This window comes from Chiloscyllium punctatum, chromosome 5 (genome assembly GCF_047496795.1).
Source record: "Chiloscyllium punctatum isolate Juve2018m chromosome 5, sChiPun1.3, whole genome shotgun sequence".
Lineage (NCBI taxonomy): Eukaryota > Metazoa > Chordata > Chondrichthyes > Orectolobiformes > Hemiscylliidae > Chiloscyllium > Chiloscyllium punctatum.
This window is the reverse complement of record NC_092743.1, coordinates 85,687,684-85,710,639: the sequence shown is the minus strand read 5'-3', so window position 1 is coordinate 85,710,639 and position 22,956 is coordinate 85,687,684. Positions and strand designations below refer to the sequence as shown.

General features: G+C 42.4%; 1 protein-coding gene across 6 annotated transcripts in view; it reads right to left on the bottom strand.

The window, feature by feature from the left end:
* The window catches only part of rttn (rotatin), a 230,500-nt gene that overhangs the window by 61,453 nt on the left and 146,091 nt on the right, over nucleotides 1-22,956 (bottom strand). For all 6 annotated transcript variants that reach the window (XM_072570663.1, XM_072570665.1, XM_072570664.1 and 3 more), the window contains 2 exons: nucleotides 14,261-14,338; nucleotides 7,397-7,589 (listed from right to left, as the gene is read on the bottom strand). In XM_072570663.1, coding sequence (XP_072426764.1) covers nucleotides 7,397-7,589; nucleotides 14,261-14,338 — 271 coding nt within the window. The remainder of the gene's footprint in view (nucleotides 1-7,396; nucleotides 7,590-14,260; nucleotides 14,339-22,956) is intronic.

The window sequence follows — 22,956 nt, the reverse complement described above, 5'->3', positions numbered from 1 at the left end:
GTCCAATAAATGCTGTAAATGTTCCTTTCATGATTGACTAAAAATCATCAGGTCATCAATGTAAACAGCACAACTGGGTAACCCAGAAATGACCTCAGTCAGTCTATGAAATGTGGTTGTAGCGTTTTTCATACCAAATGGCATGACTTTGAATTGATATTGTCCATGTGGTGTTACGAAAGCCGAAATTGCCTTTGCTCTCTCTGACAGAAGTACTTGCCTGTAGCCTCTGAGCAAGTTTCAACTTACAAATGTAAGTTGCTTCCTAATTTTTCGACACAGTCCTCCAAACGTGGAATTTGATATGCATCAGTCTTTATAACGATGCTGACTTTGCGATAGTCCATACAGAACAGCTTTTAGAAAGATGTACCATCTGGCTTTGGCACCATGACTATGGGTGAGCTCCAGTCACGGTAACTCACTTTGATGATATCATCTTGGAGCATGCGCCCTATCTCCTTCTAAACCTGTGCCAACTTTAGAGGGTTATGCCTACAAGGATATTGCTTAATTGGAACAGCATCTCCTATCTCTATATCATGCACAATTAGGTTAGCATTTCCCAGTTTATTTCCGCATATCTCTCCAAGTGATAGTAATAACTCTTTCAGGTCATTTCGATTTCCTTGTGGAAGGTAACTCAATAATTTATCGAAATTTTTGACAACTCCTCAATGTCCAATTTGATGTGAGGAATGTCCAATTCAGAATCCTCTGAACTTGGTTCTTCCTTCTGTGCTGTAATCATTAACACCTTCTCCTCTTGCTTTCCTTCCCTATCAAAATACCTTTTGAGCACATTTACATGACACACACACACACAGATTTCTTTCTGTCTGGAGACCTTATCAAGTAGTTCACCTCACTCAATTTATTCTCTATTTCATAAGGTCCATTAAACCTTGCTTTTAAAGGCTCACTTGTTACTGGAAGTAACACCTATATTTAATCCCCAATTGCAAAATTGCTCATTTGTGACTTCTTATCTGTTTCCTGTTTCATTGTATGCTGTGATACTTTTTAATGCTGTCTAGCCAGCTCTCTAGCTCTATTTAATTGTTACCTAAAATTTGACACACCGTCCAAATGGTTGGTCTCTGAATTCTGACTTATTAATTTCTCCTTAAGCAATTTTAATGGCCCTCTTACTTCATGTCCAAAAATTAATTCAAATGGACTGAATTTGATCGATTCATTTGGTGAATCTCTGATGGCAAAAAGTACAAATGGAACTTCGTTATCCCAATCATTTGGATAATCCTGATCATAAGGCCTCAACATGGTCTTTAGTGTTTGATACCATCTCTCGAGCGCTCCCTGCAAGTCTGGATGGTATGTAGTTTTATTTCCAAGTTATCCACAACCTTCTTGCATAGTTTGGATGGGACGTTTGATCCTTGATTTGACTGGATCTCTATTGGTCATCTTTATTTAGTAAATAATTGAGTAATTCTTCTGCAATCCTTTTTGCTGTGATATTGCATAATGATACTGCCTCTAGAAATCTAGTCAACACATCCATTATTGTTAATAAATACTTATTACCATTTTTTTGTTTGAAGTTGGGGATCTAGACAATCAATCAAGATTCTTGTGAAAAGTTCCTCAAATGCTGGAATAACGATGCAGGTTTTGTTATTGCCTGTTGTTTTCCAATTAGCTGGCATGCATAACATGTCTGGCAAAATTCAACTACATCCTTGTGTAGTCCAGGCCAGTAAAAATGTCTTTCTTTTTAACCTATGTTTTCCTCATTCCTAAATGACCTCCAAGTGGTAGCTCATGCGTCACTCATAACACCTCCTTTCTATACCCTACTGGCAAAACAATATGATGAATCTCTGCCCATTTCTCATCTGTTTGAATGCGTGATGGTCTCCATTTCCTCATTAAGACATCATTTGTTTAGTAATAACACAGAGGAAGGCATTAACTCTCCTCTGTATATGCCTTTTGATATAATTGCTTTAAATTCTCAGCTTTCTGTTGTAACTCAGTAAGCAGAGCTAAGGATACTTGCATGTTTACCTATTTGCTCCTGCTCTGTCCCACTTACCTGATCAACAAAAATCTCGAATAACGCTATATCATCTTTCTTATCTGTGCCTTTTGAACTCTCCTGGTTCAGCCTGTGCCTCTGTGACCTTGTGACCACACAATCTGGGAAAATTCCTGGATACACATACTTTATTTGAAAAGCCAGTAGAGATGCAGGCAACTGAAGAAATGGAGGAGGCAGCACGCCTACTGGTGAATCAGCTATATCATTTGCAAGGACAAACTTTATTCCTGGAGCTGAGAGTTTGTGCAGCATTCCGAACACAAATTCTCCACTGTTCTCTGGACGCTCTAGCCTCACTTTAAATAATTGAGCACTTTCTGTCTCACTATGAATTCCTGTTACCAGTATCTTTTCTAACAATAGTCCCTCAGGAGTACATAACTCTCCATCCTTCAGCATTACAGACTGAGAGGATCCTGTGTCCCTTAATATTGTAATCTCTTTACCTGTCACTCCTGGACTATGTAAATAAACTTTACCCTTGCATGCATATTTTTTCAGCAGATCTGGCACTTCCTCCTTAATCAACCTGTGATCATCTTGTACACTCTGAGGCAGATGTCTAACTTCACTTATGCTTTTTGGTACTAGTCCAACAAAAATCCCAGGCTTGTCCAGTTTTCTTGCATCTGGCTTTCTCCTAGCTCACCATCACTGTGATTTTGTGTGGCCACTTTTTACAATGAAAACACCAGAGCTTTTTAACTTCCGTGTCCCCCTCAAGACTTTATTTTTTACCGTGCTATGTTATCCTCATGGTCTTCACTGAGATCTACTTTTCCCTTACCACGTGAAGATTTCTCTTTGCCCCAATTTCTATCCCTCATAGACTGAAATTGAGTCTGGAAGCCAAACCGTGTTTTATGGACCAGCTCATAATCACCAGCCACTTCTGCTGCTAACCTTGCTGTTTTAACTCTCTGCTCTTCCACATGAGTTCACGCTACTTCCTCACTAAGGTTACCTTTAGCCTTTATTTCCAGCCTTTTAAGCTGACTTAACTTTTTAAGTGTCTCTAAAATTCAAAAGCTCTCTTTTTTTCCTCTCTGGTTCTGCTGCTCTCTTTTTCCCTCTCTTCTGCTTTTAATTGCAACTCAAACTGTTTCATTTCTGCTGCCCTTTCCTTATCTCTCACTTCTAACTCAAGCTGCTGCTTTTGCAATTGAATTCTTGCCATCTCCACAGATTCTGATGGTTTCTCCGGCAAGTTTAAATGCTGAGCTACTACTGCAATTATCTCTTCTTTCCTCACAGAGGCAGGCAGTTCCAATTCCAGCTTGGCTGCTAATTCCTGCAGCTTGGTCTTATTCACCTATTGCAAAACTTCTAAAGTCACCACATCCACTTCCAGAAAACGTTTGGCGACTGAAAGAGCCATTACTATCTCAAGCTTTGTCTACCCAACGAAACCAACACCCGAAATGAAGACAGTAGCACCTACCACATGCTGTTGAAAATCCTGCAAAGAGCCCCCAAATCTGTTATGGACTAGACCAGACCACTTAAAACACTCTTCAGCAGGCAGCCCAGAACATAACTTTGCAATTTTTTTTGGTAAGTGTGCAGTGAAAATTACCTAGAGTAAGTTAGCTAGGTTGACTACCCGGTTTTAAAACAGACAAAAATTTATTCACAAAATTACACAATGAAATACAAAGAACAAAATAAAGAACCTTGAAGTCAGTCTATCCAAACTAAATGTGTTGTTCAGAATATACACAACAGTCTCAATAAGCAAACCCCCTTAAAAAAAAAAGTAAAAAAAGGAACAAATGCTTACAGGTTGAAGTTACAATGACAGAAGGAGAGAGTTTTGCAACCTGTTTCCATGCAGCTGAACTCCTAACTCGTTCTGGACTGAACGGCTCAGCTAGAAAGCTGACCATTCCTTGTACATTAGACAGGTCATTTCTAAAATATGAACACTTTGACCTGAATTCTCATCTGTTTACATACAAACAAAAAGAACTCGCAATACCATTTAATCTCTGTGCTAAATCAGTTTAATTGGAGCGGAGGGCGCCTTATTACCCCTCTGAAAAAAAACCAAGGACACAATATCCTTGAGAAAAGGAACAGTTTTAGAAAAAGGGACTAGCTTTGTGACACAGACATAATCATCAGTAACATGGAAACTCTCCCTAAATTCCCACATCTGATATGTTCTTCCTATCAGTCTACTAAATGCCATCTTTGCTCCTTTACAATCCACAGACCCAGAAAACAGCACTGTCTTTTTGCTCAAAAAAAAAAAGTGCTCCAGGCTAACTTAGCATATATGGTTTATATTTTTACATTTAATCAACAAACAGATTTCAATAAAATATATTCAAGGAAGAACCCACTCTACTCACTACTGTGGACTTACAGCAAGTTTACACATTTTAAAAAGAACTATGCACTTATCTGTTCCCATGCTGTGAGCTTTCACATACAGGTTCCTCCAAGATCAACTGTGAGTTTCGCTGTTTAATAATTTTTCTTAGACGCACTCATGTCCAGGGATACATAAACTCAACAGCAAAGGCAGTAACTGTGCAGATTTACTGCTGTCTCTGTTAGTAGTGTAGGCTTCTTTCCCGCTCTCCCTCACCGATCATGTGCTCACTGCCTTTTGTCTGTCTTTCTTCCTTTAAAAAGTGCTATTGTTTGACTTTTTTTTCCAAAGTCCCAAAACAATGCAGCAGCATATAAAATAGTAATTGATGCTCCTCAAATGCGAGGAAATCACCTCCAATACTAACATACCTCAAAAAAGAGCAGGTCTTGCAGCCACAATTGTTTCTCATCCTTCATCTTGGATTACCCAGAATCCTTTTTGAACACTAATGAATCTTAACTGCCCTCTGCCATTGCCTAGCAAACCATCATGTTCCATAAAGAAAAGTCCAGTACTATGAAGGATGGACAAATTGCAAATGGGAGGGGACAGTGGCATTAGAAATTTGATGGCATGATACTTTGAACCAAGGGGTATGTTGTACTTGAGGAGTTGACATCTAATCACCTCTAGCTGAGGTAGAGTTTGGCCTCCTACCTTGGATCCTGTGGCTTTGGCTATAGTACATCCATGCAGAGACAGTATTTCAGATGTGCTTTAACTAAGCTTAATTAATTAATTGTTATAAAGAATATGACAAACCTAGACCACAAATCTCCAACTTGCTTTCAAACTTTTTTTCATCCTTATTATACCTTGCTTGCATCATGCAAGTTATGTTCTAAGAAATCATATTTGATTACTTGGTAAGGGGAAAAGGACAAGCAGGGCAAAGATCCCAGAAGCTGAAGAGGCTAGAGCAAAAAGGCAAAAAAAAAACATTGAGAGTGAAGATAGCAATTAGAGAGTGAGAAGATGAAAAGGCCAGAGCAAGATGGCGGTGGACACATAATGTAAACGTCTCTTCATGAATACTTCCATCTTGGATTTCTTATAAGGAAGAGTCAGATTCAAAATATGATATTGCAGTACACAAGTAAACATTTGACTGTAACGAAGTGGAAAAAAAAAGAGACACCTGAATTGTGTTGTACAAATGCTTAAGTACATCTTCCACCTGAAAACAAACCACCTGGCCCACTTGGTGTTCTTATGGAAAAGCAGCAAATCAAGAAAACTTATTGACAAGAAAAAGATATTAAAATACTCCAGTAGGATCATGAAAAAAGCCTGTTTTGAGCCAAGGAAAAAGGACTTCTAATGGGATCTATCATGAAATATCTCATGTTCCAACTGAAAATGTAGAAAGTGATATGATAGATGTTGTTAATGGTACTGATAATAAAATATTCACAGTGCTAACAAACATCGAGTAAGTACATGCAGATATAGAGTTTGACCTTAAGGATTTCGGGAATGACATGAAAGACGCAAAAAATGTTTAGCAAAAGTTAAATAATAAAAATTCTATAACTAATTCAACTAAAGTCAAACGAAGTAAAACAAAACAATTGAAAGTAAATTCATTGTGAAAATATATATAATTGAGTGAATGTGGCTGTGCTGGAAAAGCGCAGCAGGTCAGGCCAGCATCCAAGGAGGAGAATCGACGTTTCTGGCATGGAAAGGAAGGGCTCATGCCCGAAACGTCGATTCTCCTGTTCCTTGGATGCTGCCTGACCTGCTGCGCTTTGCCAGCAACACATTTTCAGCTCTGATCGCCAGCATTTGCAGTCCTCACTTTCTCCTGAATGTGGCTGTGTTTCATATTTGTGGATTGAAATTATAAATTAAAATAATAAATAAAAAATGTAATAACGTGATTGATGAACAAAACCTAGTTCGGCGGTCTGAACTGCAGGTTTAATGCCAATCTCATCCAGTCCATATTCCCACTGGGAGAATATCTTTGCTTCTTACTTCATAAAAAGTCATTCTGCACACTTTATATTTAAACTCTCATTCCTTTATGGAGGATGGGGTGCCCAGCTTGTCGGAAAAAAAAGCAGTCAACCCGAACTAATTCTCTCTGCAGATGTTGCCAGGTTTGAATTTTCCAGTACATTTTTGTTTATATATTTTTAAAATGATTCACATATACTCAATGCACAGAATTCTATATATTGGTCAGATTATAATTATAATATTAACTATTTGAATTTGTATCTTTGCATATTATATTTAAAATAAAACCTTACACATTATATTTTTTCTTTACCTGTCTACCAGTCAAAACCATCATTTTTAAATTCCAGGCCCTGACTTTACAAATCTTTTATACAAAATATGATGTGATTCTTAAAATCATTAGCTTAAACTCCTTGCATGTTTTCAGATCACAGTGTAAAATAGTTTAAATAAAAGTGATATAAGTTAGTAATACATTAAAGATTAGGTAATAAATTGTGTTAACTTATCTACAAACACCAGGAAATAAAAACCAGGAAACTAATGTTGATGAGAGATGGAGAGGGTGTAGACAAGGAAATATTGTAGGTTAAATTATTATAGACCAAATTCGCATCAGCCTGAGCCCCACATTAAACAATTTTTCTTTCTATTTAGAAACAATTAATTCTTTGAAGAGTGTAAACTGCTACAATCATAATAATAATAATCAGGTGTTAATCAAGTTACTAAGATTACATAGTACGTGGAACAGATATTTTGGTTTATGACTTCAATTGTTAGGATAGCTTCTTTCCATTTACCTACAATATCAAACTTACTGTACTTAGAACAGGAAACAATACTGATATAAATCAAACACATCTGAACTCACCTTCCTTCATTTTATTACTCACATAAACATTTGTTGATGATAAAAGCATGCTTTGATTCAAAGTTTGAAAATAAAATACTTAGAGGATTACTATTCTTAAAATTCATACCTTCTAAATTGCTGTTGAGAAAATTCCTGCCAGTAGGTTTTGGAGAATTCAAATCGAACATGTACCTTCCGAGATAGCACTGCTTTGCCATATGAGCCACACGCTCATAGAACTGGCAGTGATACAGTAGAGCCTGGAGAGCAGGCAATCCAACTAGTGATAAACCAGACTCTTCATCATGAACACATGGACTCTATATAAAAAAAAACTGTATTCAGGCAAACAGGAAACTCAACCCAAGAATTCACAAAATTTATAACATAACAGAATAGGCTTTCCTTTTTTTTTTCACTTTAACATAGTGTCCATTACATTCTTTGGGACTACTCCATGTAGCACAGCATTTGTTTTTGTTATATATTTATTTTTTCTTTAAAAACTTTCATATCATTATGAAAAGGTATGATTTGCTTTAAAGGATGGTCATTCAAATTAAAAGAATATTCAATGTATCCCTGACATTTCAAAAACATATCTGGGACAAATCTGTTTCTACTGCACTATGATCACTGAAAAGACGTGGACTTACCTTGTGTATCAACATTTAAGAAAACAATCAGATTCTTTCACTTCTAGACACAAATGTGGTTGCTCACCAACTCAATAATTGCCTCAATGCAATTTGACACATTAAAGTTGCTCACCAGTCACAGTTTGCTACGCATTATCTGTTGTACTTGTAGGTGATATCATAATATGGAAGTGCTATGAGACATCATCTGACTTTTCAAAGTGACATTCACCTTGCAATTCCATTCATGCTTATCAAGCGTATCGACAAACCTTCACTCTTTCATTTTCCTGCCTGGGCCCAATTATCTTGTCATAAGCAATCCCTTTTTGACTTCAGAATTTCACTTCAAAAAGTAATGTGGTGACCATCCATGCATAACACAGAATATCGACACAACATTTTATACACTTCATTAAAATAAAGCACATAACTGGAGACATTATACTACTTGAATCTGCTAAAATACTTGTGTAGACAGCAATCAGAATCATCAGAAGTTACAGCACACAAAGTCCATGTGGCCCATTCTCTTCTAGCATTCACATGCAGATAGATCAGATTTAATTCTTATGATTCTATTAATATTCTTCCTCTTTAATCATATTGATAATGTCATTTTAAATATAAACAATGGACCTATTTCTAAACATGGGCTTATTTAAATCAAGATCAAGTTGAAAAGTGGCAAGTAATATGCATATCACACAAGTGCCAGGTGATGACCATTGTTGATTGTTTTTAAAATTCACTCAGATTGTGGGCATCTTTGGCTAGGCCAGCATTTATTGCCCATCCCTAACTGCCCAGAGGGCAGTGGAGTTAACCACACTGCTATGGGTCTGGAGTCACTTGTAGGCCAGACCAGATAAGAAAAGCAGATTTTCTTGCCTAAGAGGACATTAGTGATGGTTTTTTCCTGACAATTGACAATGGTTTCATGGTCATTAGACCCTTAATTCTATATTCTTTTACTGAATTCAGATTTCATTATCTGCCACAATGGGATTGAACCCAGGTGTCTAGAACATTAACTGAGTTTCTGGATCAATAGTCTAGTGTTAATATCACTCGGTCAATATCTCATACCTATTTTTCTTTTATTTCTCATTTTTTAGTTTGGAGTTGTGGGTTGCAGTTAAGAATTGAACTCTGAACAGCAGTTTGTTTTAAAAAGAGAGAAGAAAAGACTGACATTTGCTATTAGAAACTGGCCTAGAAAAATAATGCACATTAATTAATGGTCTAAGGACACTGTAGACAAATTGACACCAAGATGTTATTATGCTCAGGGATTGGCAATTGGTTGAATGTTGAATTGGCCAATCAAGGGGAGGACTGGTGTTCGCCAACCACCACACAGAGCTGACTGGGGGTTTGGGAAGGAGGGAGTTTTTATTTAAGTAGCTACTGGACTGGGAAGCGTTTTTTTTGTTTTGCTGTCTCTAGTTCTTCTCCAGTTACAGACTTGTGCAAAGTACTGAGAAAAGAATCGCAATCTCTAAGTAAGTAAGTACAGGTTGCTCTGCTATAATGCGCATTTTGTTAACGCAAATTTGCTATAATACGATTGAAAAATTGGGGATACTGTCTAAAGCTTGAACTTTTAAAACGTGTTGGCTGTAACATCATTACACTGCCAACACTTTAAGCACTGTTTCTAAAGCCTGATTTTTCTAAAACACAAGGTTGCACAAGAATGCAACCATAGCATTATCAAAGAACCACCTGTACAACTTTCTAGTGGTCTACAGAAGCTGTTTGAATGACCGGTGACTTCAAAATTCAAGAAAGGTCTACAGTCCTACATGCCTATATTAAAACCAACAGTCAAGAGATTTCTTGTTGAAACGTTATTGAATTGACAACATTTTTTGAAAAATTGAATTTATCCCTTAACTCTGTCAGTATGAGAGTGAGGGATTTATACTCAGAGGTGATTGGGCTTATATCTTAGCTATTAATTAGATTGCCTTGATGTTAATCTGTGTTCTGCTTATGTTATATTATAAACAAAAGAAGTCACAGTTTATTATTAAAGTTTAAACTGGATGTCCAAGATTTGTTTTTTCTAAAATCTGGTTAGGATCAAAGAACAGTACAGCACAGGAACAGGCCCTTCAGCCTACCAAGACTGCACCAGCTCATGATATCTTTCTGAACTAAACACCTTTACCTCAACACTGTCTGCATTCCTCTATTCCCTGCCTAGTCAGCTGTCAAGATGCCTCTTAAAAATTGTTACTGTAACTATCTTCACCACTCCTCTGGCAATGTATTTCAGCATATTCTCAGGCACTTACCACTCTATGTGTAAAACACCTGCCTGCTGGATCTCATTTGAACTTACCCACTTTTACCTTAAACTTGTGTCCCTTGTAATTGACATTTCTGCCTTGGGGGAAAAAAAAGACTCTGTAACTTTGTAAATTTCTATCAGGTTGCCCCTTATCTTTCGATGCTCAGACGAAAACAAACTAAGTCTATCCAATTTCTCCTCATACCCTCTAATACCCTCCAAGCCAGACAAAGTCCTGGTAAACTGTTACTGTACTCTACCCAAAGTCTCCACATTCTCTGGTATTGTGGCACCAGAACTGTATGTAATCTTCCAAATGTGGCCTAACTGAAGATTTACGCAGCTGCAACATGACTTGTCAATTTTTATACTTGATGCCCCGACCCATGAAGACAAGCATGCCATATGCAGTCTTGACCACCCTATCTACCTATGTTGCTATTTTCAGGGAATGGTGGACTGGTGCTTCTAGATTCCTCGATATGTTGATCCTACGAAGGACTCCGACACTTACTCTATAGTTGTAATGATTTGGAGATGCCGGTGTTGAACAGGGGTTTACAAAGTTAAAAATCACACAACAGGTTTAATTGGAAGCACACTAGCTTTTGGAGCACTGTTCCTTCATCAGGACAGGCACCTGGAAGTACTCAGGGATGCCCTCACAAGAACATGGTACGATGCCCAACTCATCGACCGCCAGTTCCCACGTGCCACAGCAAGGAACCGTATTGACCTCCTCAGGAGACAGACACGTGCTGCAACCGACAGGGTACCCTTCGTTGTTCAGTATTTCCCAGGAGCTGAAAAACTATGCCATGTTCTTCGGGACCTGCAACACATCGTCAATGAGGATGATGACCTCGCCAAGACCTTCCCCACACCTCCACTGCTTGCCTTTAAACAACCGCCAAACCTCAAACAAATCATTGTTCATAGTAAGCTGCCTGGCTCTCAGGACAACTCCATACAATCCTGTCACGGTAGGCGCTGCAAGACGTGCCAGAGTGTGGACATAGATACCACCATTACAAGTGGGGACACCTCCCACCTTGTACATGGCAGGTACTCATGTAACTCAGGCAGCGTTGTCTATCTTATACGTTGCAGGCAAGGATGCCCTGGGGCATGGTACATTGGGGAAACTGAGCAAAGGCTACAACAACGGTTGAATGGGCACCGCATAACAATCAACATACAGGAGCGTTCCCTCCCAGTTGGGGAACACTTCAGTGGTCAGGGACGTTCAATCTCGGACCTTCAGGTGACCATCCTCCAAGGCGGACTTCGGCACAGGTAGCAGCGAAAAGTGGCCGAGCAGAGGCTGATAACTAAGTTCAGTACCCATCGGGAGGGCCTCAACCGGGACCTTGGGTTCATGTCACATTACAGGTGACCACCATTGCACTATTTGCACTATATCCACTCCACACACAGGCACACACATATACACTCTCTCTCACAGACACTCACAACAGCCCACCCCAGACAGACAGACACAGACAGACACACACACACACACACACACACACACACACACACACACACACACACGCACACATGTATTTTGTGGGGTGAATTCGTACTTGCAGAGTTACATTATACTTTGCTCAAAAACTGCATGCATTCATGTAAAACTCTGTTTTCTCACTTTTTAAGATTAGAATCGATCTAAACATCATGGCATAGACAGAGAACACAGGGGGCTAACACCTTCAACATATTGTCTAGGTAACGCCCATTGTTACAGCTAACCTGAGAATGCAACTTTTAAAAAAAGGTTTTGTGATTTACACATGAAAGAAGTGAAACTGTCATGGTATTCGAACAGATGAAAGATTCAACAAACAATCAAGATATTTTTCAATGTATAATTTCAGTTACATCACACTGTAAATTTTTGCTATAAATTCAGTGCCTTAGAATTGTGTCCTACACTATCACCTGATGAAGGAGCAGTGCTCCGAAAGCTAGAGTGCTTCCAATTAAACCTGTTGGACTATAACATGGTGTTGTGAGATTTTTAACTCTATAGTTGTATACTGTATAGCAATTCTGAGGGTCACTGAATGTTTCAAGATCATTGTGTTGCAAAGCCAATGACAGTGGCTGATTTGATTTGGTTTGGTTTGCTATCCCTGTGTTGTAACACCACCCCCAATAAAAAGGATCTAATCATTTCTCCTTGACAGCATAGGGGCTACCATTGACCAGAAACCAACCTAGAACTGACCATATACATACTTTTACTACAAGAGCAGGTCAGAGACTATAATTCTGCAACAAGTAACATATGTCCTGACTTCTCAAAGTCTGTCTACCATCTATTGGGTACAAGCCAAGAATGTGATGAGCGCAATACAAAAAACACACAAGTGTACAGCACATTAGTGAGGCCTCTTCTGAAATACTGTGTCTTGTTCTGGTTGTCCAATTATAGGAAGGACATTTTTAAGCCAGAGAGGGTTCAGGAAAGATTTACCAGGATGTTGCCAGGTATGGAAGGTTTGAGTTAAAAAGAAAGGCTGGATGACTGGGACTTCTTTCACTGGAGCGTAGCAGGTTGAGAGGCAACCTGATAGTTTATAAAATAATAAGGGGTATACATAGAGTTAATGGTAGCTGTCTTTTCCATATTTTTAAAGGTGAGAAGAGAGAGATTTAAAAAACACATGAAGGGCAATTTTTGTTTTTACACAGAGGGCAGTTTCCCTGAGGAATGAATTTCTAGAGGAAGTGTGGATATGGGTGCAATTACAACATTTAAAAAGCATTTGGATAGGTACATGAATAGGACAGGTTTGGAGGATGTGTGTGCCAGAAGCAGGCAGGTGGGACTAGTCTAGTTTGAGTTCATGTTCGGCATGGACTGGCTGGACCAAAGGGTCTGTTTCCATGCTATATGACTCTATGACCATCTACGGCAAAACAGGTGGCTTGATACGTGTCTCATTCACCAAATTCAACATGCATTCCCTCCATCACGAATGCAGAGTGGCAGCAACATGTTTCATCTGTAAGATGCCATCGCAGCAACTCAACCATGTTCCTTCAACAGCACCTACCAGACCCGCAACTCCTCCTGCCTAAATAGTCAAGTGCAGCGGATGCATCAGGATACCAAGTTTCCCTTTATGTCACACACCATCCTGATTCCAAACTGTTTTGCTGAACCTTCATTGATGCCAGGTCAAAATCCTGGAGTTCCTCTTTCTACACCTTAGGGACTGCAGTGGTTCAAGAAAGTGGCTTACCACCACCTCCTGAAGAACATTTAGGAATAAATAATAAATGTTAGATTACCTAGTGATGTCCACATCATCCATGCTCTTACCAAACTTGAAATAACATTTTTTTTCCTCTGAACTTACTTTTAACTTTTTTGGGTGGCCATCTTAGCTTTGTTCATTCATTATGATCGCATATCAACAGAAACAAACTATTGTCTACCTTATCATAACCTTGGAGATCTTGCAGATTTCACCTTTACTTTCTCAGCTGCATTAAGAAAAGCCCCAACTTCTCAAATTTCTCTTCATAACTGGATGCTTTTGTAATAACCTAGTAAATTTACATCATACAATTTTCACAGTTTTTGCATTCTTTCTGTGCTGCAGTGCCCTAAACTCAGGAATTATGGACTACTCTGCAAACGCTCTTCTAAAATTGTGTTTGTTGACATAAAAGGCACTTCACTGTCACAAGTGAAGCAACAAGGTGATGCTTCAGGCTGGTGTAAAGAAAGCATGAATTCACCACAAAAATGGCATCGTTAAGATTCAAGCTTTGCTACAAAATATGGCAAAGCTCCAAAGCTAATTACTACTGATTGAAAAAAAATCCTTCAGCATATTACATACCTTTACTTGGGCCTATTTGGAATAGTGAGCAAAAATTGTATGAACACAAATGAGGTTTATTCCCTGAACTTATCTAGCCTTTTTAGAAAAAAAAACCAAACGCATGCTAACACATTGTAAAGGTTGCCTTGCCTTTTAAAAATAAGTGCTACCAACATACAAATTATATAATAACATGGTCTTATTTTTCTTACCTGCCAGACAGAATTCTTGGCCTCCTCCAACGTGGCTGGCATTCGAATCATCAGTAAATTCTGTAGTATGGATGCAGCCTGAAAGAAATTATACCATTACAATCTTTCAATGCCAGTGGGTGTTAAGCAGCATAGCAGCATCAAAATGAACCACAGTGACTATCTAATAATGTAACACAGTCAGAAAGCTTAATGTGTAGAGTCTCCTTCATTCATCTTTTCACAATAGCATTGGAATTGCATCAAGTTACACATTCTTAGATCATATATTGGGGAACTGGAGGGGATTTATTTCTTTAACATGACATTTTTTGATGACTGTGTGATGCCTAATCACATGGCAATCCAGCTCTGCACAAGACAAATGCTTCTATGCAAGCATCAAAATAACATTTACTTTTGATCCACATTTCAACATGTATGAATGAATAGTAGTGCCGTAGGGTAATAGCTGAGGGCAACTTCAAGCATGGATGACAAGATAAACAATTGCTCTATCTTCTTCATTCAACATCCTTTAACCAAGGAAGTACTCAAGCCGAGGTAAACATAGAGCCTTTGTGAGCAAAGGCCTGAACTATCAGCATAAATTGACATAAAACATAATTCATAACAGTTAATTCCAGACATATTTTGAAACATAATGTTGATTACTCAACATAACAGCTTTTGGAACTGTCAAACGTTACAAAGATGCCCAAGATAGATTTGTGGAACACAACTTCTTACAGTTTCGTGGAGAAACAGCATTGGTGAAGATTGCACAACATAATTCATATCCATTTGCAAGTCATTTTAGGAACAGTCCTTTGTAGCACCTTGAGATTCATAGCTAAGAAAGAGCTCTTCAACCTACCTTAAATTACTGCAGAATGTTTGGGTGGGGCAAGTGAACACTGCAGTGATTCATTTGAAAGACTGTTAAAAATACTCAATGTTAAATGGCACTGTCAAAAGTATTAAGATTACAAACATACAATTTTAAAAAAACTGTACAGAATACACAATATTAAAAGAACTAATCAGTGGGGAACTGATAACAAGCTATGAACGTGGATTCATGTATGAACAATACAGTTTCTGGCTAAATTGGCATTTGGGAGAAAGTGAGGACGCAGATGCTGGAGATCAGAGCTGAAAAATGGAAAAGCGCAACAGGTCAGGCAGCATCCAAGGAGCAGGAGAATCGACGTTTCGGGCATACGCCCTTCTTCAGGGATGTGGAGGGTGTGCCAAGCATGCTAAGATAAAAGGTAGGGGGGAGGGGCGTTGGGAATGCGATAGGTGGAAGGAGGTTAAGATGAGGGTGATAGGTCGGAGAGGGGGTGGGGGCGGAGAGGTCGGGAAGAAGATTGCAGGTCAAGAAGGCGGTGCTGAGTCCGAGAGTTGGGACTGAGATAAGGTGGGCGGAGGGGAAATGAGGAAACTGGAGAAATCTACATTCATCTCGTGTGGTTGGAGGGTTCCTAGGTGGAAGATGAGGCACTCTTCCTCCAGGCGTCGTGTTGCCATGGTCTGGCGATAGAGGCGGCCAAGGAACTGCATGTCCTTGGTGGAGTGGGAGGGGTAGTCAAAGTGTTCAGCCACGGGGCGATTGGGTTGGTTGGTGCGGGTGTCCCAGAGGTGTTCTCTAAAACGTTCTGCAAGTAGGCGGCCTGTCTCCCCAATGTAGAGAAGGCCACATCGGGTGCAGCGGATGCAGTAAATGATGTGTGTGGAGGTGCAGGTGAATTTGTGACGGATATGGAAGGATTCCTTGGGGCCTTGGAGGTAAGTGAGGGAGGAGGTGTGGGCGTAAGTTTTGCATTGCTTGTGGTTGCAGGGGAAGGTGCCAGGAGTGGAGGTTGGGTTGGTGAACCTGACGAGGGAGTCGTGGAGGGAGTGGTCTTTCCGGAACGCTGATAGGGGAGGGGAGGGAAATATACCTTTGGTGGTGGGGTCTGTTTGGAGGTGGCAGAAATGACGAAGGATGATACGATGTATCTGGAGGTTGGTGGGGTGGTAGGTGATGACCAGTGGGGTTCTGTCCTGGTGGCTATTGGAGGGGTGGGGTTCAAGGGTGAAGGAGCGGGAAGTGGAGGAGATGCGGTGGAGAGCATCGTCAACCACATCTGAGGGGAAATTGTGATCTTTGAAGGAGGCGGCCATCTGGATTGTTTGGTATTGGAATCGCTCCTCCTGGGAGCAGATGTGGCGGAGGCAAAAGAATTGGGAATATGGGATGGTGTTTTTACAGGGGACAGGTGGGAGGACGGTGTAGTCTAGGTAGCTGTGGGAGTCGATCGGTTTATAGTAAATGTCCGTGTTGAGTCGTTCGCCCGAGATAGAAATGGAGAGGTCCAGGAAGGAGTCTGAGACGGTCCAGGAAAATTTGAGGTCAGGGTGGCAGGTGTTAGTAAAGTGGATGAACTGTTCAACTCCTCGTGGGAGCACAAGGTAACACTGATACAGTCATCGATGTAGCAGAGGAAAAAGGTGGGGGGTGTGCTTCAAACACTGCGGCATATCCGGGAGGGGGAGAGTTACCTGGACGCTTTGTTTCAGGAGGCAGTCACACCTGGGAGATTAATTAATTCCCACTCAGCTAGTGATCAGGCACAAAAGAGTGTGACTGTAAGTGAGGCAGGTAGGGGGACCCAGAGTTCAGGAGTGGAGGAGCCTCAGCCCTTGACCTTGTCCAACAGGTACGAGATTCTTGCTCCCTGTTCGGATGAGGAAAAGGGCTCTGGACAGGATGAGCCAACTGACCAAGGCACCATGGTGCAGAAGGCCATTCAAGAGGGGGGAGCTAATAGACAGGTAGTGGTTATAGGGGATTCTATAATTAGGGGGACAGATAGTATCCTTTGCAAGCCGGATCGGGAGTCTCGCATGGTGTGTTGCCTGCCCGGTGCCAGGGTGCGAGACATCTCTGACCGGCTTGAAAGGATATTGGAGCGGGAGGGGGAGGATCCAATTGTTGTGGTCCACGTTGGTACCAACAACATAGGCAAGACTAGGGTGGAGGACCTGTTTGGGCATTACGAAGCACTAGGCAGGAAATTGAAGCACAGGTCCTCAAGGGTCATAATCTCCGGATTACTGCCCGAGCCACGTGCCAATTGGCATAGGGACAAGAAAATTAGGCAAGTAAACACGTGGCTAAGGGATTGGTGTGGGAAAGAGGGATTCCACTTCATGGGGCACTGGCATCAGTTTTGGAACAGGGGGGATCTGTACCGTTGGGACAGTCTCCACCTGAACCGATCAGGTACCAATGTTCTGGCGAAGAGGATAAATAGGGTGGTCAGTAGGACTTTAAACTTCTGAGTTGGGGGGAAGGGAAAGTGAAAGCGACAGGGAGTATGGAGGTAAATGGAAAGATAAGCAGCAGGATAGCATGTTTCCAGGCGGATTTAAAATTGAGGCAGACTGAGAATGCAGAAAAAAGCAAGGATAACTTAGGACATATGACTTACAACATCTCTAATAAGGAAGTTAGCATTAAGGCACTTTACCTGAATGCTCGTAGCATTCATAACAAAGCCGATGAATTAATGGCACAGATAATAGTGAATGATTATGATGTAGTAGGCATCACAGAGACTTGGTTACAGGGGGGTCAGGACTGGCAGTTAAACCTCCATGGTTTTTCGACTTATCGAAAAGACAGAGAGGTGGGCAGAGGGGGTGGGGTTGCCTTGTTAGTTAAGAACAAAATTAAATCTATGGTATTGAATGGCATAGCGTCGGATGATGTGGAGTCTGTGTGGGTGGAATTGAGGAACCACAAAGGCAAAAAAACCATAATTGGAGTTGTGTACAGACCTCCTAACAGTGGTCAGGACCAGGGACGCAATATGTACCGGGAAATAGAGAAGGCATGTCAGAAAGGCAAGGTTACATTGATCATGGGTGACTTCAATATGCAGGTGGACTGGGTAAATAATGTTGCTAGTGGATCTAAAGAAAGGGAATTCATGGAATGCTTACAGGATGGCATTTTGGAACAGCTTGTCATGGAGCCCACAAGAGAGCAGGCTATTCTGGACCTAGTGCTTTGCAATGAACCAGACTCTATAAAAGATCTTAAAGTAAGGGAACCCTTAGGAAGTAGCGACCATAATATGGTAGAGTTCAGTCTGGAGTTTGAAAGGGAGAAGGCGAAATCTGATGTAATGGTGTTACAGTTGAATAAAGGTAATTATGAGGGCATGAGAGAGGAACTGACTAAAATAGACTGGAAGCAGAGGCTAACCGGGAAGACATTAGAGCAAAAATGGCAGGAGTTTGTAGGTATAATTGAGGACACTGTACAGAGGTTCATTCCCAAGAAAAGAAAGATTAACCGGGGAGGGATTAGACAACCTTGGCTGACAAAGGAAGTCAGGAAATGTATTAAAGAAAAAGAGAGATCCTATAAAGTGGCTAAGAACAGTGGGAAATCAGAAGATTGGGAAGGATACAAAAGCAAACAGAGGATAACAAAGAGTGTAATAAGAAATGAGAGGATCAAATATGAAGGTAGGCTAGCCAGTAATATTAGAAATAATAGTAAAAGTTTCTTTCAGTACATAAGAAACAAACGACAGGCAAAAGTAGACATTGGGCCACTTCAAACTGATGCAGGGAGCCTAGTGATGGGAGATAAGGAAATAGCAGGAGAACTTAACAAGTACTTTGCGTCAGTTTTCACAGTGGAAGACATGAGCAATATCCCAAAAATTAAAGGGTGTCACGGGGCTGAGTTGAGTATGGTTGCCATTACGAAAGAGATAGTGCTAGAAAAGTTAAAAAGTCTTAAAATTGATAAATCTCCTGGCCCCGATGGGATACACCCTAGAGTTCTGAGAGAGGTGGCTGAGGAAATAGCAGAGGCATTGGTTGAGATCTTTCAAGAGTCACTGGAGTCAGGAAAGGTCCCGGATGATTGGAAGATGGCTGTAGTAACCCCCTTGTTCAAGAAAGGATCAAGGCAAAAGATGGAAAATTATAGGCCAATCAGCTTAACCTCGGTTGTTGGTAAAATTCTAGAATCCATCATTAAGGATGAGGTTTCTAAATTCTTGAATGAGCAGAGTCTGATTAGAACAAGTCAACATGGATTTAGTAAAGGGAGGTCATGCCTGACAAACCTGTTGGAATTTTTTGAAGAGGTAACAAGTAGGTTAGACCAGGGGAACCCAGTGGATGTGGTCTATCTGGACTTTCAAAAGGCCTTTGATAAGGTGCCACACGGGAGACTGCTGAGCAAGGTGAGGGCCCATGGTGTTCGAGGTGAGCTGCTGGGATGGATTGAGGATTGGCTATCTAACAGAAGGCAGAGAGTTGGGATAAAAGGTTCTTTTTCAGAATGGCAGCCGGTGACGAGCGGTGTCCCGCAGGGTTCGGTGCTGGGGCCACAGCTGTTCGCATTATATATTAATGATTTGGATGAGGGAACCGGGGGCATTCTAGCGAAGTTTGCCGATGATACAAAGTTAGGTAGACAGGCAGGTAGTACTGAGGAAGTGGGGAGGCTACAGAAGGATTTAGACAGGTTGGGAGAGTGGTCCAGGAAATGGCTGATGGAATTTAACGTGAGCAAGTGCGAGGTCTTGCACTTTGGCAAAAAGAATATAGGAATGGACTACTTTCTAAATGGTGAGAAACTTAATAAAGCCAAAGCACAAAGGGATCTGGGAGTGCTAGTCGAGGATTCTCTAAAGGTAAACATGCAGGTTGAGTCTGTGATTAAGAAAGCGAATGCAATGTTGTCTCTTATCTCAAGAGGGTTGGAATATAAAAGCAGAGATGTACTACTAAGACTTTATAAAGCTCTGGTTAGGCCCCATTTGGAGTACTGTGTCCAGTTTTGGTCCCCACACCTCAGGAAGGACATACTGGCACTGGAACGTGTCCAGCGGAGATTCACACGGATGATCCCTGGAATGACAGGTCTAGCATATGAGGAACGGCTGAGGATACTGGGATTGTATTCGTTGGAGTTTAGAAGATTAAGGGGAGATCTAATAGAGACGTACAAAATAATACATGGCTTTGAAAAGGTGGATGCTAGAAAATTGTTTCTGTTAGGCGAGGAGACTAGGACCCGTGGACACAGCCTTAGAATTAGAGGGGGTCATTTCAGAACGGAAATGCGGAGACATTTCTTCAGCCAGAGAGTGGTGGGCCTGTGGAATTCATTGCCACGGAGTGCAGTGGAAGCCGGGACGCTAAATGTCTTCAAGGCCGAGATTGATAGGTTCTTGTTGTCTAGAGGAATTAAGGGCTACGGGGAGAACGCTGGCAAGTGGAGCTGAAATGCGCATCAGCCATGATTGAATGGCGGAGTGGACTCGATGGGCCGAATGGCCTTACTTCCACTCCTATGTCTTATGGTCTTATGGGTGGTGCCAGTGTAGCTGTGGAAGATGGACTGTTCCACATACCTGACGAAGAGGCAAGCATAGCTGGGGCCCATGCGGGTGCCCATGGCTACTCCTTTGGTTTGGAGGAAGTGGGAGGATTAGAAAGAGAAGTTGTTCAGAGTGAGGACCAGTTCAGTCAGTCGAAGGAGGGTGTCAGTGAAAGGGTACAGGTTGGTTTGGCGGGAAAGGAAGAAGTGGAGGGCTTTGAGACCTTCGTGATGGGGGATGGAGGTTTTTAGGGATTGCATGTCATGGTGAAGGTAAGGTGTTGGGGGCCGGGGAAGTGAAAATCATGGAGGAGGTGGAAGACGTGGGTGGTGTCCCGAACGTAGGTGGGGAGTTCTTGGACCAAGGGGGACAGGACCGTGTCAAGGTATGCAGAGATGAGTTCGGTGGGGCAGTAGCAGGCTGAGACAATGGGTTGGCCGGGGCAGTCAGGTTTGTGGATTTTGGCCAGGAGGTAGAAATGGGTGGTGCAGGGTTGTGGGACTATGAAGTTGGAGGCGGTGGATGGGAGATCCCCTGAGGTGATGAGGTTATGGATGGTCTGGGAGATGATGGTTTGGTGGTGGGAGGTGGGGTCATGGTCAAGGGGGCAGTAGGAGGAGGTGTCCGCGAGCTGGCGTTTAGCCTCAGCAATGTAAAGATCGGTGCGCCAAACTACCACCACGCCTCTCTTGTCTGCTGGTTTGATAGTGAAGTTGGTGTTGGAGCGGAGGGAGTGGAGGGCTGCACGTTCCGAAGGTGAGAGGTTGGAGTGGGCGAGAGGGGTGGACAGGTTGAGGTGGTCAATGTCGTGGTGGCAGTTGACTATGAAGAGATTGAGGGCGGGTATGAGGCCAGCACAGGGTGTCCAGATGGATGGGGTGTGTTGGAGGCAGGAGAAGGGGTCGTCAGAGAGTGGGCGAGAATCCTGGTTGAAGAAGTAAGCGCAGCGGCGAAGGCGGCGGAAGAATTGTTCGATGTCTCACTGCATGTTGAACTCGTTAATCCGGGAACGTAGGGGGATGAAGGTTAGGCCTTTGCTGAGGACTGATCTTTCATCCTCAGAGATTGGGAGGTCTGGAGGGATGGTGAAAATACGGCAGGGCTGGGAGCTAGGACTTGGGGTGGGGCTGGAGCTGGGTGTGGGGGCGGGGATTGGCGTGGGGCTGGAGCTGGGGATGCATGCGGCGTGGTCGTTGTGCAGGTGAGTGACATCACTGGGGGCGGAAGTAGATTAACGAGTTCAACACGCGGCAAGACATCGAACAATTCTTCTGCCGCCTTCGCCTCCGCGCCTACTTCTTCAACCAGGATTCTCGCCCACTCTCTGATGACCTCTCCTCCCGCCTTCAACACACCCCATCCACCTGGACACCCTGTGCTGGTCTCTTACCTGCCCTCGATCTCTTCATAGCCAACTGCCGCCGTGACATTGACCGCCTCAACCTGTCCTCCCCTCTCACCCACTCCAACTTCTCACCCTCACAACGTGCAGCCCTCCACTCCCTCCGCTACAACCCCAACCTCACTATCAAACCGGCAGACAACGGAGGCGTGGTGGTAGCTTGGCACACCAATCTTTACATTGCTGAGGCTAAACGCCAGCTCGTGGACACCTCCTCCTACTGCCCCCTTGACCATGACCCCACCTCCCACCACCAAACCATCATCTCCCAGACCATCCATAACCTCATCACCTCAGGGGATCTCCAATCCACTGCCTCCAACCACATAGTCCCACAACCCCGCACCGCCCGTTTCTACCTCCTGCCCAAAATCCACAAACCTGACTGCCCCGGCTGACCCATTGTCTCAGCCTGCTCTTGCCTCACCAAACTTATCTCTGCATACCTCGACACGGTCCTGTCCCCCTTAGTCCAAGAACTCCCCACCTACGTTTGGGACACCTCCCACGCCCTCCACCTCCTCCATGATTTTCGCTTCCCCGGCCCCCAACGCCTTATCTTCACCATGGACATCCAGTCCCTGTATAACTCTATCCCCCATCACGAAGGCCTCAAAGCCCTCCGCTTCTTCCTTTCCCGCCGAACCAACCAGTACCCTTCCACTGACACCCTCCTTCGACTGACTAACTGGTCCTCACTCTGATCAACTTCTCTTTCCAATCCTCCCACTTCCTCCAAACCAAAGGAGTAGCCAGGGGCACCCGCATGGGTCCCAGCTATGCCTGCCTCTTCAGCAGATAATGTGGAACAGTCCATCTTCCACAGCTACACTGGCACCACATCCCACCTTTTCCTCCGCTACATCGATGACTGTATCGGCGCTATCTCGCGCTCCCACGAGAAGATTGCACAGTTC